This window comes from Gekko japonicus, unplaced genomic scaffold, assembly GCF_001447785.1.
Source record: "Gekko japonicus isolate JY-2015 unplaced genomic scaffold, Gekko_japonicus_V1.1 scaffold10, whole genome shotgun sequence".
NCBI classification, from domain to species: domain Eukaryota; kingdom Metazoa; phylum Chordata; class Lepidosauria; order Squamata; family Gekkonidae; genus Gekko; species Gekko japonicus.
The window spans coordinates 1,266,249-1,284,357 of record NW_015167526.1 but is presented as its reverse complement, the minus strand read 5'-3'; the positions used below and the strand labels follow the sequence as shown (position 1 = coordinate 1,284,357).

General features: G+C 45.9%; 1 protein-coding gene across 3 annotated transcripts in view; it reads right to left on the bottom strand.

Moving 5' to 3' along the window:
- The window catches only part of CORO1C (coronin 1C), a 124,664-nt gene that overhangs the window by 65,267 nt on the left and 41,288 nt on the right, over nt 1-18,109 (bottom strand). For all 3 annotated transcript variants that reach the window (XM_015413274.1, XM_015413273.1, XM_015413275.1), the window contains exon 2: nt 4,834-5,033. In XM_015413274.1, coding sequence (XP_015268760.1) covers nt 4,834-5,028 — 195 coding nt within the window. In that variant the 5' untranslated portion in view covers nt 5,029-5,033. The remainder of the gene's footprint in view (nt 1-4,833; nt 5,034-18,109) is intronic.

Here is an 18,109-nt window from a genome sequence, read left to right as displayed (position 1 = left end):
TGATTCCCCACTCCTCCCCTTGCACCTGCTGGATGACCTTGGGCAAGCCATAGTTCTGATAACAGCTGTTCTTGAAAAAAGAGCAGTTTCTGTCAAGAGCTCTCTCAGCCCCACCTACCTCACAGGGTGTCTGTTGTGGGGAGGGGAAGGGAAAGGAGTTTGTAAGCCGCTCTGAGACTCCTTTGGGTAGTGAAAAGCGGGGTATAAATCCAATCTCCTCTTTTTCAAGAGTTTGGTGTAGTGGTTAAGTGCGCGGACTCTAATCTGGGAGAACCGGGTTTGATTCCCCACGACTCCACTTGCAGCTGCTGGATGACCTTGGGCAAGCCATAGTTCTGATAAGAGCTGTTCTTGAAAAAAGAGCAGTTTCTGTCAAGAGCTCTCTTAGCCCCACCTACCTCACAGAGTGTCTGTTGTGGGGAGGGGAAGGGAAAGGAGTTTGTAAGCCGCTCTGAGACTCCTTTGGGTAGTGAAGGGTGGGGTATAAATCCAATCTCTTCTTCTTCTTCTAGAAGGTTCTGACCTGGATGGCCCAGGCCAGCTCAATCTTGTCAGATAATGGGTTTAAATTATGGGCGGGAAGGTACTGGCTGGCTATTAGGAGAAACATTTTTGCAGTCAGAATTGTACAACAGTGGAATCAGCTGCCAAGGGAAATGGAGAACTCCCCCTCACTGGCCGTCTTTAAGCAGCGTCTGGAAACACTTGTTCAGGGATACTCTAGACCAGCGGTTCTCAACCTGAGGGTAGCGACCCCTTTGGGGGTCGAACGACCCTTTCACAGGGGTCGCCTAAGACCATCGGAAAACACAAATTTTCGATGGTCTTAGGACAGGGCTCACTGTGCTTTAATTATGTTCAATGTGTAACAATGAAAATACATCCTGCATATCAGACATTTACATTACAATTCACAACAGTAGCAAAATTACAGTTATGAAGTAGCAACGAAAATAATTTTATGGCTGGGGGTCAGTCCAGGGCTCTTTTTGCATATTAGGCCACACACCCCTGATGTAGCCAATTCTCCAAGAGCTTACAGTAGCCCCTGTAAGAAGAGCTCTGTAAGCTCTTGGAGGATTGGCTACATTAGGGGGCGTGTCACCTAATATGCAAAGGAGCTCCTGCTACAAAAAGAGCCCTGGGGGTCACCACAACATGAGGAACTGTATTAAAGGGTCACGGCATTAGGAAGGTTGAGAACCACTGCTCTAGACTGACCCTGCATTGAGCCGGGGGCTGGACTAGATGGCCTGTAGGACCCCTTCCAACTCTGTGATTCTAGGATTCAATCTCAGAAGCTAAGCAGGGTCAGCCCTGGTTAGTATGTGGAGGGGAGACCCCCCAAGGCAGTCCAGGGTCACTACGCAGAGCCAAGCGATGGCAACCCGCCTCTGAACATCTCTTGCCTTGAAAACCCTGCAGGGTCGCCGTAAGTCGGCCGCACTTCCCACCAACAGCAGTCACAGGAAGACAGAAAAATGGCCGGTCCAATCGGGAGCCGAAGGTCTGAAGGCAGCTCGTAAGATTCAAACCAGGTTCTCTCCAATCTGGGGCTTGCAAAATTGCTTCAGACCCTCATTACGACAGCAGTGGCTCGGAATTTTGACATTTTTGGGCAGTGGCCTCATGCTGGAATCATTAATTGCACATTCCCCCGGCCTCATCCTCGCCAACATTCTATCGGATGCTCAATGTGGTTCTTCTTAACAAGGGCCCTTGTTGGCCATGCTGCTGTTTTTGTGGTTGGGTTCCCTTCTGTTCTGCACACAAAAGGTCTCAAGGAAGATCCCTGGCGCCTCAAATAATTAAAGAATGTCAAGTATTGGGGAAGATGCTTCTCCGCCTGAGACCCGGGGAAAAAGAAGAAGAGGAAGAAGAGGAAGAGGAAGAAGAAGAGGAGGAGGAGGAGGAGGATTAAAGAATGTCAAATAATTAAAGAATGTCAAGTATTGGGGAAGATGCTTCTCCACCTGCGACCCGGGAAAGAAGAAGAAGAGGAGGAAGAGGAGGAAAAGGAGGAGGAGGAAAAAGAGGAAGAGGAGGAGATTGGATTTATACCCCGCCCTTCACTTGGAGTCTCAGAGCGGCTTACAAACTCCTTTCCCTTCCCCTCCCCACAACAGACACCCCGTGAGGTGGGTGGGGCTGAGAGAACTCTGACACAAACTGCTCTTTTTCAAGGACAGCTGTGCCAGAGCTTGTGACTGACCCAAGGTCACATCAGCAGGTGCAAGTGGAGGAGTGGGGAATCAAACCCGGTTCTCCCAGATTAGAGTCTGCACACTTAACCACTACACCAAACTGGCCACTATCACTCCCAATAGACAATACTGAACTAGACAAATCAAGATCTGACTCAGTATACGGCAGCTTCACATATCCAGAAATGTTCAAAGAAGAAGAAGAAGAGTACTGTGGAGTACTGTATACAGTTCTGTTCAGCACACCTCAAAAAGGATATTATAGCATTGGGAAAAATGCAGAAAAGAATGATAAAAGGGTTGGAACACTTTCCCTATGAAGAAAGGTTGAAGCGCTTGGGGCTCTTCAGCTTGGATAAACAACGGCTGATGGGTGACATGATCGAGGTTTACAAGATTATGCATGGGATGGAGCAGGTAGAGAAAGAGGTACTTTTCTCCCTTTCTCACAATACAAGAACTCGTGGGCACTCCATGAAATTGCTGAGCAGTCGGGTTAGAACAGAGAAAAGGAAGTCCTTCTTCACCCAAAGAGTGATGAACACATGGAATTCACTGCCAGAGGAGGTGATGGCGGCTACAAGAATGGACGGCTTCATGAGGGAATTAGATGAACATATGGATGAGCAGAGGTCCATCAGTGGCTATTAGTCACAAGGTATAGACACAGAGTGTTGGACTGGATGGGCCATTGGCCTGATCCAACATTGGCTTCTCTTATGTTCTTATATGGAGCAGAGGTCCATCAGTGGCTATTAGCCACTAGATAGGAACTCTCGGTCTGGGGCAAGTGATGCTCTGTATTCTTGGTGCCGGGGGGAGGGGGGCAACAGTGGGAGGGCTTCTAGTGTCCTGGCCCCACTGCTGGACCTCCTGAGGGCACCTGGTATTTCTGGCCACTGTGTGACAGAGTGTTGGACTGGATGGGCCACTGGCCTGACCCAACATTGGCTTCTCTTATGTTCTTACTGAACTAGACAAATCAGGATCTGACTCAGTATACAGCAGTTTCACATATCCACAAACGTTCAATGCCACAGCCCCTGCTTGTTTGTTTGTGTGTGCCCCCCCCCCAAAAGCGGAAGGCTAGGTATCAGGGAACACAAAGTGGAGAAGGCGACAGGCTCCCACGGAGAAATCCACCTGCAATTTTAGCCTGTGGTATATGGTTATTCTCCATACCAGCAAGGCTCTCCTTCTCCCCACCCTAAATTCAATAGCCTTCTTTGTTGGATATTTTAGACTGTACTCTCCTTGGGGGCAGAGACCTGACCACTCTCTAAAATACTGTGTACACTTGTTGCATTGTACAAATAACAGGATGGAATATCAGGCCAACAGAGACAAAGCACAGCCAATGTATCTATGGCGCTAAGAATAAAAATGACGGGGAAAAGAGTGCTGAACTTTTTCTACCAATACAACTGACATAGAACCACTATCTCCTGTAGTAACTAGTGGAAGTCGGTTTCTGATGGCAGCCATGTTGGTGTTGAGTGCAACATCACCTTAGAGAGCAACAAGAATTTCCGGATTTAAGCTTTCACGAGTCAAAGTTCCCTAACTGATGAAGGGCCTCGAATCTAGAGTAAGTCTGTACCTTTTATCTCCTGTTGTCCTACAAAATCAATGATGATTAGCTTTCAGTGCACATTCTGAATTCTGACCACATACAGAAAACATGCAGATCAAACAGAAGCTGGATATAGTCAAGCAGGGCTTTTTAACCAGGCACATTTGGAAATATCCATGTCCCACAGATTCTCAAATTTCCCAGTGAAGGCTAAAGAATAAATTTAAGAATACATTTGCAATTTCATATCTGATGCGCAAAGGATGGGAACCACTGGCCTACAAAACGAAGGGGTCTCCATCTCTACAGTAACAAGGGGCTTATTCTTTTCCTCCTGCCTGCAACCATAATGAAATCAGAAGAGAAGAGAAGAAGAAGAGATTGGATTTATACCCCGCTCTTCACTTGGAGTCTCAGAGCGGCTTACAAACTCCTTTCCCTTCCCCTCCCCACAACAGACACCCTGGGAGGTGGGTGGGGCTGAGAGAACTCTGACACAAACTGCTCTTTTTCAAGGACAGCTGTGCCAGAGATTGTGACTGACCCAAGGTCACATCAGCAGGTGCAAGTGGAGGAGTGGGGAATCAAACCCGGTTCTCCCAGATTAGAGTCCGCACACTTAACCACTACACCAAACTGGCTCTCTAATGAACAATATAATAGACAATCTAATGAACATAACACCAACAGCAACAGAATTCAATTCAACTAAGCAAATACAACCCAGGCTTTTCCAGTTGCTGAGTTTTTTGTTTGTTTTAATTCTAAAGAAAACAAACCACACTGTAATTAGCCATAAGGTATAGATAGGAACTCACAGGCTGGGGCAAGTGATGCACTGTATTCTTGGTGCTTGGGGGGGCGGTGACAGTGGGAGGGCTTCTAGTGTCCTGGCCCCACTGCTGGACCTCCTGAGGGCCCCTGGTATTTTTGGCCACTGTGTGACACAGAGTGTTGGACTAGATGGGCCATTGGCCTGATCCAGCATTGGCTTCTCTTATGTTCTTATGTAATAGATGTGCAGGATGAAGATGTAGGATAGAGTTAACAACTTACCTTATGTAAAGGTAGAACCAGGAATGCGCCGCCGCCACTAGCCTCTATTATTATTGCAACAAATTTGGTATTAACAGCACAAAATGAACTATCCCAGGTAACACGGGAAACTCTAATGTCATCGTAGCACTGGTCGTTTTTCACCGCCTGCCCAAACACGTGCCGAAACTTGCTCTGTCGTACCACTCGTCTCATTGTTTCTGTGGAAAGAGGAGGATAGGGAATTCAAAAACAACATACCACTGTTTGTTTACTTACAAAACCTGGAAAATCCCTCCTTGGAGAGAGAAAAATATTTTCATCAGTATGCTTCCAAATGTTTAACTTTGGAGCCTTCACAAAGCAAACCATGGCAGTAACAAATTTAGCCTACAATCCATTCTTCCAAAGTTACATTCAACTGTTAGTTTTGTTATAAAAACATGTTGTTTTTATTCCAGTAATGTATAGCGTTTTGTTGAACTATTTACTGAAATCTGCTCTGAGAGCCCAATGCTGGGGTAATCAAGGAGAGTAAAATTTTGGAATAAAACAAGGTAAGCCCTTTGGAATAAGCAGGCCACTACTTGCAGGCCTGATTTGCAAAATCAATTCATTTATAACATCACAGAATCATGACTCTTTTCAAAATATTTTGGGGGTAACTTGCAGGATGTGTACAACTACTGCAGAAGCACAAAACTACTTGCGATCCCCAACATGAGAATGAGGAAATGACTACTGTCTGGGCACACAGAAAGGAGGCCCAATCCAATTCTATGACAGGCAAAGAGCTGGGAGTCTGCAATACAACTAAGCATTGAGGACCTTGACAACCGGAACATCCTTCCACTATATACTAGGATTTCAGGAAATTCTAAGCAAAAGCAAGTATTGTTAAGCAAAGTGACCGGAATGACACTTTGAGCAGAAGTGATCAATTCCCAAAACAAATCGCATGCTAGGTCAGTGATGGCGAACCTTTTAGAGACCGAGTGCCCAAACTGCGACCCAAAACCCACTTATTTATCGCAAAGTGCCAACACGGCAATTTAACCTGAATACTGAGGTTTTACTTTAGAAAAAACAACTCATACATTAACTTAAGATGATCCAAACAAAGTAAGGAAAGCAATCCCAAATGCTTTCATTTACTTAAAATTATTTGGCAGAGAATTCGACACTTTAATGATGGCCTGGGCCTGGCTGGGGCGATGGCACGCGTGCCCACAGAGAGGGCTCTGAGTGCCACCTCTGGCACCCGTGCCATAGGTTCACCACCACTGTGCTAGGTCATCTCAAACCCAAGTCTTAGGAATGTGGCATTCTATGCAAATCTGCTTGCAAACAAGTGTCGGAGAAGACTTTGACAAGGCAGGTCCCATGCTCAACCTCCACCGCCTCCTTGAGCACGGACACAATCTTCCAAGTCATTTGCTTTGTTGCATGTCAACGAAGAAATTAATAACCTCTACATCTATATAGTAAAAACAAAAAAATAAATGCCAATCAACTCATCATTTCGTTGAGGCTAAAATGAGAGACATACATGAAAAATGCTGAATAAAAAAAAAGTTATCTTCAGTGCTTGCTAAATTATTTATAATTTAGAAAGAAAGTGCTTTATAGCTTGGCTGGATTCCAGGTTAACCCCCCTCCCCAAGGTTCTCGGTAGCATAATAAAAACACAGGGCCAAATTCTGCAGAGCTCAGACTCCAAAGCAGTGCTTTATCCGGTATCTTTGATCCAAATCTAAAGTCAACAGATGACACACACACACAGATTTTAACATCAAGGGGAAACCATGAAGCTTGCCGAAGTTACCCGAATGACCAAGAAAGTTCTCCAATCAATAGATTAAAGAACCTTTGCAAAGGCTTCCAAAACCTGCTGTAAATATGTTCTATGGACAGGATAAGGGACTATCTGCCTCTAGTCCAAGGCCTGACAAATCCCAGAAATACCACTGGGCTGTCTAATAGTTTCAGCAATGGCTTTATTGGAACACAGCGATTCTCTGTAGAAGTACAAAGGTTTGGATCTAACCAGCTTTTCCACTGGTGGCGGGGGGAAACAGGGAAGAGTCCCCCCTGTGACCACCAAAGAAGTCCGTGTTTGGGATCACGGGGCCCCCGTGGACCAAAGCCAGGTAAACCAGGAGCTTTGATAAGATGGGGAACTGAACAAGATTAAGGGGGGGGGGAAACTAGCTGGATCCAACCCAAAGCTTATTTATCATTTCGCATCAGAAATGTTTTGCTGTATGACATAAAAACAAATGTATATGAAGTTCTTGTCATGGCTTGTTTATACATAAACTTAATACCTTTCACTGCTGGTGATGAATCCCTTAACCCAAGGCTTTCTAGACTGGATCCAATATACAATTAAATGGAGCTTTTTAAAAGCAATAATGGTTTTATGTGAAATTGGAACAAACTGGTGCAGATTAGGAAAGGGTTAGAGCAGGGGTGTCAAACATGCGGCCCGGGGGCTGGATCAGGCCCCCCCGGAGGGCTTCCATCAGGCCCACAGTGAAAATGGCCGTCTTCTGCTTCCAGTTCTGCTGCTGCTGCTGCATCACAGCTTGCTTCACCACTCTCTTAATCACTCAGCCATTTCGTGTTTTAACCTGGGTCCTAGACTCAGAACCCTGAGCGTGAGATTTCTGTGGTGAATGTCAATAAATCAAAAGTAGGTTTGCAGCTTGCAGAGCTAACGTTTTAAGCATGTTTTTATTTTAAGTTTTAAAAAACCCCTTTGTGCCCTTTATAAAGTATATATCTCCGCTACCTGGCATTACATTTTATGAAACACGTGGCCCGGCTCATTTAGGTCCGATCCGGCCCTCATAACCAATGAGTTCGACACCCCTGCATTAGAGGATAGCTTTTTGCTGTGTTGATCACAACCAGTCACCCCTGTACTTATATGTCACAATACTTTTGTGACCAGCTTTCAGAACATTATGAGAGACTGTAAAGGGGGTAGTATGAAGTTTTGGGGCAGCAATAATTAGAAAAACTGGTCATTCAAATACAGAACTTGGAAGGCTGAAAAATGAGTCTGGCTCCTAGAGCCAAAGAGAATGTGTCATTGCCGGCTCTAATCTCTTTGCAGAGGCAACTGAGGGTGCAAATAATGGAGATGAAGCGTGTGCGACACAGACAGACATCTGACCGTCTACAAAGAGTTGGGAGGGCGCCAGCTGCTCCTGTACGGGCCAAATAGCTGCCAAATGGTAATGACGTTCACTTAGTTCTGACCCACCGAGTTCAAGAAACAATACCAAAAGACTCCGTCCACCTCATTCCGAGAGTCTTTTAAAGCCCTCACTCATGGATTGATCAGTGGTGGCTGATTGTTGTTTTTACACTGTACAGGTGGGATAAGAGCATACAGCTCTTTTTAGCTATATATATATATATTTAAAAGCCTTTTAACGGCAGTGAAACTAAGAGACAGCAGATTTTACATTCAGGAAGAGTTGCCTACCGGTCATCTGGTCACAGTTTCGGACAATTTCTTCCCCGTGCAACAAGCGCTTCGTATTTATATCAGAGCAGCTGAGGAGTGCATCTCCTGGGCATGGCTTGAGGGATACGACGACGTCATTTTCTTAGGGCAGAAGGATGTGCCTAGACCCTGTTCAAAACTGATTTGCCATTCCTCTCCCCAGAGGGTCTTGGGAACTGTAGTTCTGTGAGCAGGGCCATGGATCTCTAACGGAGAATTCTCAGCATAATCCCCCGAATTCTTTGGGCAAAGTGATACGAGTTAAACGAATATTCAACCAGCATCAGTTGATACCGTTTGTCAGGGCTTTTTTTGTAGAAAAAGCCCAGCAGGAACTCATTAGCATAATACGCCACACCCAACAACAGAAACTTATTAGCATATCCAGCCACACCCATGAGAGCATAGCTCATTAGCATATTAGGCCACACCCCCACATTACCAGAAGTGTGGTCATCCAGCCACACCTACCTTTTGCTTCTTATTCTGTTTACCTTGTTTGTTGTCAAAACCCAGGGGGCTTTTTTGGTAGCAGGAGCCCCTTTGCATGTTAGGCCACACACCCCTAATGTAGCCAATCCTAATGGGTTTCTGCTATTGGGTGTGGCCTATTATGCTAATGAGTTCCTGCTGGGCGTGGTCAACTTGGGAGCCAGCCGGAACTCCATTCCTGTGCGTTCCTGCCCAAAAATAGCCCTGCCGTTTGTCCAGATTGTTTCAGAGGGTGGCTGTCTTGGTCTGCAGAAGCACAGGTAGATTTGAGTCACACCTTAGAGGTGCACAAGATTTTTTTTTGGGGGGGGGCTTTTGAGGCCGTGACCTGGACAGCCCAGGCTAGCCCAGTCTTATCAGAGTCAGCCCTGGCTAGTACTCGCACGGGAGACCTCTAAGGAATGCCAGGGTCATCATGACATGGAGGCAGGCAATGGCAAACCACCTCTGAACGTCTCGTGCCTGGTAAACCCTACGGCTCATGCCCCTCCCCCCCATCTTGTTCTCTAGGGTGCTACTGGACTGGAATCTAGCTTTACGTCCAGACTATGTATGCTACAACAGCGGCTTACAAACTGTGGTTTGATCAAACTCCAGTGCCCTTCCTGACCACCGGGTCGCAGAACTGGCACCAAAGGGAAGTCACCCTTCCTGCTAGGATGTGGGAAAGCAAGAGGCAAACGAGTCGGGTTTATGAACAGACCAGAACTTGCTCCTTACGTCTAACAGACCGGTGTCTATTAGACACTGATGTCCACAGCACCATTTAAACAAACCACAGTTGATCAAGATGCATGAACATACCCCGCGCACCCTCCTGCTTGTTTGATACTGGCCCACGTTCTTGAATTGAGGCTCGCATGCTCTCAGGTTCTCACAGTTTACCCAGAAGCACTGGGATTCTCTTATCGACACATTCCAAGATCGCCTCCCTCACAAATCATAGAATGTTAGAGGCCTCTATGGCTTTGTGCATCTCTAATCTAACAATTCCACTTTATCGGCGGGTTTTTATGCTAACGAGATTTAATCTCTTTCCTTTGGCTGTTGTTTCAGGCAGATATAGGGGTATCCCCTATAGGGATAGAAAAACAGGTTGCTTACCAGTAACTGGTGATCTTCGAGTGGTCATCTGTGCATTCACACCAATGGGATCTAGTGCGCCTGCGCAGGCGCACTAGATCCCATTGGTGTGAAGCACAGAGACCACGAAGAAGATAAACAGGTTGCTTACCAGTAACTGGTGATCTTCGAGTGGTCATCTGTGCATTCACACAGGCGCACTAGATCCCATTGGTGTGAAGCACAGAGACCACGAAGAAGATCCTGCAATTGTCTCTATAGCGAACCTGATTCAGTTGCTCATATCCTTCTACGCTGACCCCAATACTCTACCATGCCAGCTATTTGATCAATCCCCACTGACCTTCCACAAGGAATTCGACTGACAATGATCTTAAAATTCTATTGTCTGATAAGTTCTCGGCAATGACCCTGTCTGTTGCTGAATTCTTAGCTTATGTTTGGAAGCGAAGGGTAAGGGCGCATAAGTCTTAATCCCCCTTGTGCTCATTTGGATTGTTATATTTTTTAACTGAGTTCACTATTCTTGACAAGTTTAAAAATGATCCCCTGCTGGTGTAACTTGATGTAACTTGTTATGATCTATTAATTCATTCTATTAATTTATTTGTTCCATTGCCTTCCTTACTGTTCCTGTGTTATGCCAATAAAGGTCTATGTATATGTAATGAATGTTAGAGTTGGAAGGGATCTTGCAGGTCATCTAGTCCAACCCCCTGCACTCTGCAGGAGCAGGGCTGAAAGATAGATCCTTCAGCTCATTTCTCCTCCAAGCCTTTTTCAACATTTGACAAACCGCTCCGGCACACAACATGTTCCTCATCTTAAAGTCAACGTGCCCCTAACAGGAATCCAAGCCCATGTCCTCCAAATAAAGGGAAGGATGATGATGAGGAGTATGCGAAGGGCATTATTCGACACACTGGCGGCACTCCGTCAGGACGGCACTTCAGGAAGCTGTCCATAACTCACCTTGCTGCCTCGACTGCCTCCCACTCTGTAACACACCCGCTTGACAGGTACTGTTCGCTACAGCAACGCCCTTCTAGTTCCAACTCATTTGTCTGCGGTGAGTCATTTCTATATTTGTTCTGTCACTGTGATAAAGGCGGAGAGGCAGGACCTGTACTTGGGCCAGCAGATTTTCGTCGCAGTTTTGCAAGAACATCCACTGGCTAGATTCCCTCCCACGGTATTTGCCAAAAGCTATATAAACCTGATGTTTAACAATGAGCATGTCTGCAACCAAGTCCTACGCTACTGACTTTTAAACAGTCACGTGGAAACTTTAGCTACATTAATTATGGAAAGAAGAGATAGGGGTGGGGGGGGGAGAGAGAGAAGTCTTCACAATGAAAAGAGAGAATGAACCTTTTGGCCAGATGTTCTTATTGCTTGGCTAGGATCGTTAATACCTTAACAAGAGAGAGGTTTAAGAGCTTTCCTGTCATCTTAGCAGGAGCCCTTTCACACGATACATAAAGCAAACCCAGACAAGTCAACCCGCATCAGTTTACAGGTGTAAACGTTAAATATCTTAACTTCATCTCCTGTCCCCTATCAAAAGCCCCCACATTAAAAGCCCCATAGTGTTTTCTAAAGTGAAATGGCTTTGGAGGCAGGGCATCTATAAGAAAGTATCATTTCTAATAGGGAAGAGATGTCTTATTTATAACATTTATATCCTGCTTTCCGCAAATCATTTTTCAAAGCGGCATATAATCATAACATCACAATTTATTTATTGCATTTATTGTTGGGGTTTTTTTAGAAGGCTCTGAATTGTACATTTATAAATTGTTGTCACCTGCTCTGAGCCGGTTCCCGGGAGAGCGGGTTATAAATCAAATAAATAAATAAAATGTTGACACTGAAAGTATCAAAGCCATTAAAATCTAGAACAGACAGGGGAAAAGCAGACCAAACATTAATAGACTTTAAAAAGTGCTAATTCCCAAAGCTCCTGAAACAAGAAGATTTCCCATCTTTTGGTTTCCCATGTTTTGGTTTTAACTTTATTACTGTTTTAATGTATCTTGCTGTTTTAATATATTTATACATATGCTGAAAGCCGCCCTGAGCCTGCCTGGCAGGGAGGGCGGGATACAAATTAAATAAAATAATTAATTAATTAATTAATTAATAATCTTTCTATGGAATACCTGCATGGAGGGAGACATACTAGGAACCAGTGGAAGGCCATCCCGGAGTTGTCGGGCAGCTACTGAGAAGGTCCTGCTTCTTGTGAGTTCTGAATTGTAGATGAGTTGTCACCTGAACCAGGATCCCCCAAGCTGATCTTAAAAAACTGCAGGTTTCATACTGGAACGATGGTCTCTGATCCACCCCAGACCCAGGTTATCCAGGCCAGTACAGATCAATGCCAATACCTTGAGTTGGGCCTGGGAACATACTGGTAAATATATATATTACTAGAGGTATCTGGGAGTTGCGGTGGCTCAAGTGGTTAAGACGCTGAACTGTAGGCTGTGGAAGGTCGGTAGTTCAGCAGTTCGAGACCCGAGTGTGCCGCATGACGGAGTGAGCTCCCGTCTCTAGTCCCAGCTCCTGCCAACCTAGCCGTTCGAAAGCAAGAAATTGCAAGTAGATAAATAGGTACCCCTTCGGTGGGAAGGTAACAGCGTTCCGTGCGCCTTGGTGTTTAGTCATGCCGGCCACATGACCACGGAAATGTCTTTGGACAGCGCTGGCTCTTCGGCTTGGAATCGGTGATGAGCACCGTAGCCCTAGATTCGACTGGCTTTCGAGCAAGGGAACCTTTACCTTTACTTTTTTAGAGGTATCTGACAAAGGGGGCTTTGACTCATGACAGCTTATGCCCTGGAAAGTTTTGCCGGTCATTAAGGTTCTACTGGAGTAGAATTTTGTTCTACTGGTACAGACTAAAATGGCTACTCACATGAAACAATTTAGAAGAAGAGAAGAGATTGGCTTTATACCCCGCCTTTCACTACCCAAAGGACTCTCAGAGCGGCTTACAAACCCCTTCTCCTCCCTATAACAGACACCCTGTGAGGTAGGTGGGGCTGAGAGAGCTCTTTCAAGGACTCCTCTTGAGAGAACAGATCTCACAGAACTATGGCTTGCCCAAGGTCATCCAGCAGGTTCAAGTGGAGGAGTGGGGAATCAAACTCGGTTCTCCCAGATTAGAGTCCGCGCGCTTAACCACGACACCAAACTGGTGTACATGTAATGTTCCCACCTGTAATGTTCCCGCCTGAGGGCCTAACTGCACGTTACGTCTGGTGCCTTATGGATCCGGACCATAAGGAAAGGGGGCTTCAACCTCCTCTTACTGTTTTTGTGAACTGAAACGGCACATCCAGTCAGCAGGACCGGGGCAGGCACAACCGCTTCCCGATGTGCGGTTAGGCCCTGCACTGGCTTTCTACACACACTGTCTTGGCTCTCTTATCTTTTCCATCACCAAGGGATCGATCCTTGGCCTTGGATCATGGCCATTTTGATCTGGCTCCCCTTCAAAACAAAAGAGGTGCGGAGGAACAGACAGCAGGCACAGGAAAACCACGCAGACGCCAGTTATGAAAAGCAGGAGTGATGGATCCCCTGAAACGCATCCAACAAAGCGATCGGATGAAAAATTAAACAAGGATTACCTTGTGCCCGAGAGCAAAAGAGAAGGTTTCCCTGCCTCCATTTAGAGCTCTGAAGACCATTTCCTAACCTAATTAGGTTTTCCATGCCACACGCCACAATCCCCGTCCTCATGAAAAAGGGCCAGTTGACTCCCAGAGTGCCACTGGCTCTTTCACTAAGGTTTGCTCGCGGTTGTCAAGATAAGCAGCCTGCAAGAACAGAAGGAAACCGGAGGGAATGGCTGCGGTGGAGATAAGAGGGATACAAAAAAAATATACTCTGACATATCTGAGCAATTCTGAAATCTCTGCAAATAAAAAGCTTCCTTGCAGTCTCACTTGCAGCTCGCTAACTCAAAAGAGCCCTTTGTACTTTGTCTAGTCCACTTTACATTGTTCTACAAAGGGTGCAGTAAGTATATTATTCCATCGAATACTGTGGAGAGGAGCAACAGGAAATGCACACACAAATCAGCCAGTATCATAATGCCCCTGCATAAATCAATGGTGCGACCTCATTTGGAATACTGTGTACAGTTCTGGTCACCACACCACAGAAAGGATATTATAGCATTGCAAAAAGTGCAGAAGAGGGCAACTAGGATGATAAAAGGGTTGGAACACTTTCACTATGAAGAAAGGTTAAAGCGCTTGGGGCTCTTTTGCTTGGAGAAACGATGGCTGAGGGGTGACATGATCGAGGTTTATAAGATTATTCATGGGATAGAGCAGGTCGAGAAAGAGGTACTTTTCTCCCTTTCTCACAATACAAGAACCCGTGGGCACTCCATTAAATTGCTGAGCAGTCGGGTTAGAACAGATTAAAAGGAAGTCCTTCTTCACCCAAAGAGTGATTAACACATGGAATTCACTGCCACAGGAGGTGGTGGCAGCCAGAAGCATGGACGGCTTCAAGGGGGAACTGGATCAGCATATGGAGCAGAGGTCCATCAGTGGCTATTAGCCACAAGGTATAGATAGGAAGGCCGAGTGCAGAAGAATAGATTCTTTTGAACTATGGTGCTGGAGAAGACTCTTGAGAGTCCCTTGGACTGCAAGAAGAACAAATCAGTCAATCCTCAAAGAAATCAACCCTGACTGTTCCCTGGAAGGCCAGATAATGAAACTGAAGCTCAAATACTTTGGCCACCAAATGAGAAGGGCGCACTCCCTGGAGAAGACCCTGATGCTGGGAAAGATTGAAGGTCAAAGAAGACGGGGACGGCAAAGGATGAGATGGTTAGACAGTGTCATCGATGCAACGAACATGAAGTTGAGCAAACTTCAGAGGATGGCGGAAGACCGGAGGGCCTGGCGGGATCTGGTCCATGGGGTCGCAAAGAGTCGGACTCGACTGTGCGACTGAACAACAACAACAATAGATAGGTACTCTCGGTCTGGGGCAAGTGATGCTCTGTCTTCTTGGTGCTTTGGGGGGGGCAACAATGGGAGGGCTTCTAGTGTCCTGGCCCCCCTGCTGGAACTCCTGATGGCACCTGGTATTTTTGGCCACTGTGTGTGACAGTGTGTTGGACTGGATGGGCCACTGGCCCGATCCAACATTTGCTTCTCTTATGTTCTAATGTTCTTAATTTTCCATCCAGCAGAAGAATGGCCTAAAAGAGGTCTGCACATCTGTGACACTGGCTCGTCAAGCTGGGCTCGATGGCTTTGCGAAGCCTCCTGTGTTGGCCAGAACAGGGGCACCAAGCCCCTGACAAGGCACAATGCGTGGCTGGTGGAGTTTGCGGAGCTTTGTGAGTCACAAGATGCACATGTCTGACTTCCCAAGAGATTCCAAACAGGCCTGTATTTACTGTTAAACATCTCAACATGAAGCAAGGGAACGTCAAAACTAGGTAGTCATTAAGTACAGGGCACACACCATAAAATTAGCAAGGCAATGGAGACCACTCTTGAGAGGAAAGTTTTGATCTTGCCAGAACAACAGACTCAGCCCTCTGCTCCCTTCGCACGGGATAACAAAGGCCTGGATAGTATTTCTCAGGGATGGGTCTTTCCTGGAAAAACTTCCAGTGCCCTAAACAGAGCGTGATCTGGTTCAGCATGTTCAGTCATCAAGTCAAGGAATCTTCCCTTGGCCACTCGAAGAGGCAGTTGTCTGTCCACGACTTAAAATCCCTACAAACAAATGATGCTGCCGATTTTTGCCCACTCTCTAATCGTCCCTTCCTGTGAAAAGTAATTGAGAGAGCAGTAGCAGACCAGCTCCAGACCAGACCAGGATAACTGTTGGGCCCCTGGGACCTTTTTCAGTCTGGTTTCAAGCCTAGCTATGGGACAGAGATGGACCAGTGGTTTTAGCTGCTGTAAAGGTAAAGGTTTCCCTTGCTCGAAAGCCGGTCGAATCTGACTCTAGGGATGTGGTGCTCATCTCTGTTTCCAAGCCGACGAGCCAGCGCTGTCCAAAGACATTTCCGTGGTCATGTAGCCGACATGACTAAACGCCGAGGCACACGGAATGCTGTTACTTCCCCACCGAAGTTTATCTACTTGCAATTTCTTGCTTTCGAACTGCTAGGTTGACAGGAGCTGGGACCAGTGTTCCCTCTAAGCTTTGGAGTCTTGTGAGCAAGAATTCTACTTTCTGAGCTACTGGCATTAAAATTGTGAGTGAGCAATTTGGCTAGTGCATAAATTAGTTTGCTCTGGAGCCATCCTTCCTGAGCTAAGACCAAAATGTGTGAGCCAGAGGCTAAAAAACTGTGAGCTAGCTCACACTAACTCAGCTTAGAGGGAACATTGGCTGGGACCAGAGACGGGTGCTCACTCCATCATGTGGCACTCAGGTCTTGAACTGCTGAACTACTGACCTTCCGGTCTGCAGCTCAGCCTCTTAACCACTTGAGCCACTGCAGCCCTTTTAGTTGTTGACCTCTATCTAAATGAACATATGAAGCTGCTTAAACTGAATCAGACCACTGGTCCATCATAGTCAGTATTGTCTCTTGACCAGCAGTGGCTCTCCAGGGTCTTGGGCGGTGGTCTTTCACTTCACCTACTAACAGACCCTTTAAAGTGGTGGCGATGTCAGTGGTTGAACTTGGGGCCTCCTGCATGCAAAGCAGACGCTCTACCATTGAGCCGTGGCCATAGCACAGTGATGGTGAACCTTTTAGAGACCAAGTGTCCAAACTGTGACCCAAAACCCACTTATTTATCGCAAAGTGCCAACACGGCCATTTAACCTGAATACTGAGGTTTTACTTTAGAAAAAACAACTCATACATTAACTTAAGATGATCCAAACAAAGTAAGGAAAGCAATCCCAAATGCTTTCATTGACTTAACATTATTTGGCAGAGAATTCGACACTTTAATGACGGTCTGGGCCTGGCTGGGGCGATGGCACGCATGCCCACAGAGAGGGCTCTGAGTGCCGCCTCTGGCACCCATGCCATAGGTTCGCCACCACTGCCATAGCATATCGGTCAGACCCAGATTAGAACGTCATTAAGATCTGTGTATCCAAATAACTGCATGAAGGAACGCTGTTAAGAAATCTTTCAGAAGTTGATTCTTTGGTTTCAAGAATGCTCACCTTAGGAATCTATCGAAGATACCTCTTCGACAAAGCCCCAGTGAAACAGGAAAATCTGACAGCTGGAGAGCCCCATAAGAGGATTTGCGACAGTGACCGGCTTCTTCTGGAATATTGGACCTTCAGTGAAAGTGTTACATAGCCTTAGGGCAATGTTAAAGACTGTATGAGCATCTCCAGCTTCCTTATTGACATTAGGCACTAAAACTGTCACAGAGCCTTAGGACGATGTGAAAGACTATAAGAGTGTTATTTCATAATTGTCTATTTGTTGAAGAACATGAAGGAAAATGTAATTATAATGGTCTTTATTGGCGTTGTTATGAAAAAGTTATTAGAATATGGTGATAATGGGATGAAATGAGGAATTATAATTATTGATGTAAGCATAAATATGAAAATCCAATAAAAATATTGATTAAAAAAAAAAAGAGTGTTTCTGGTTTCCCAATTCACATTTGATTTAGTGTCCCTTGAGGTTCCTATCTTTTGTATATGTTTGCAAGATTTTCTGTATGCTGTAAGATTCTTATTTATGCACGATTAAGAATTACAAAACAGGTAAAGGTAAAGGTTCCCTTGCTCGAAAGCCAGTCGAATCCGACTCTAGGGTTGCAGTGCTCATCTCCGTCTCAAAGCCGAAGAGCCAGCGCTGTCCGAAGACATTTCCATGGCCATGTGGCCGGCATGACTAAACACCAAGGGGCACGGAACGCTGTTACCTTCCCACCGAAGGGGTACCTATTTATCTACTTGCAATTTCTTGCTTTCGAACTGCTAGGTTGGCAGGAGCTGGGACTAGAGACGGGAGCTCACTCCGTCATGCGGCACACTCGGGTCTCGAACTGCTGAACTACTGACCTTCCACAGCCTGCAGTTCAGCGTCTTAATCACTTGAGCCACCGCAGCTCACATATATAATTATTTGTTTGGTCCTTATTTTGGCTATATACCGCTCGTTTGCTGTTTGCAGTTACCTCCAGCGTGAGAGCTGTCTTGTGGTGTTCCACAGGGTTGCAATCGTAT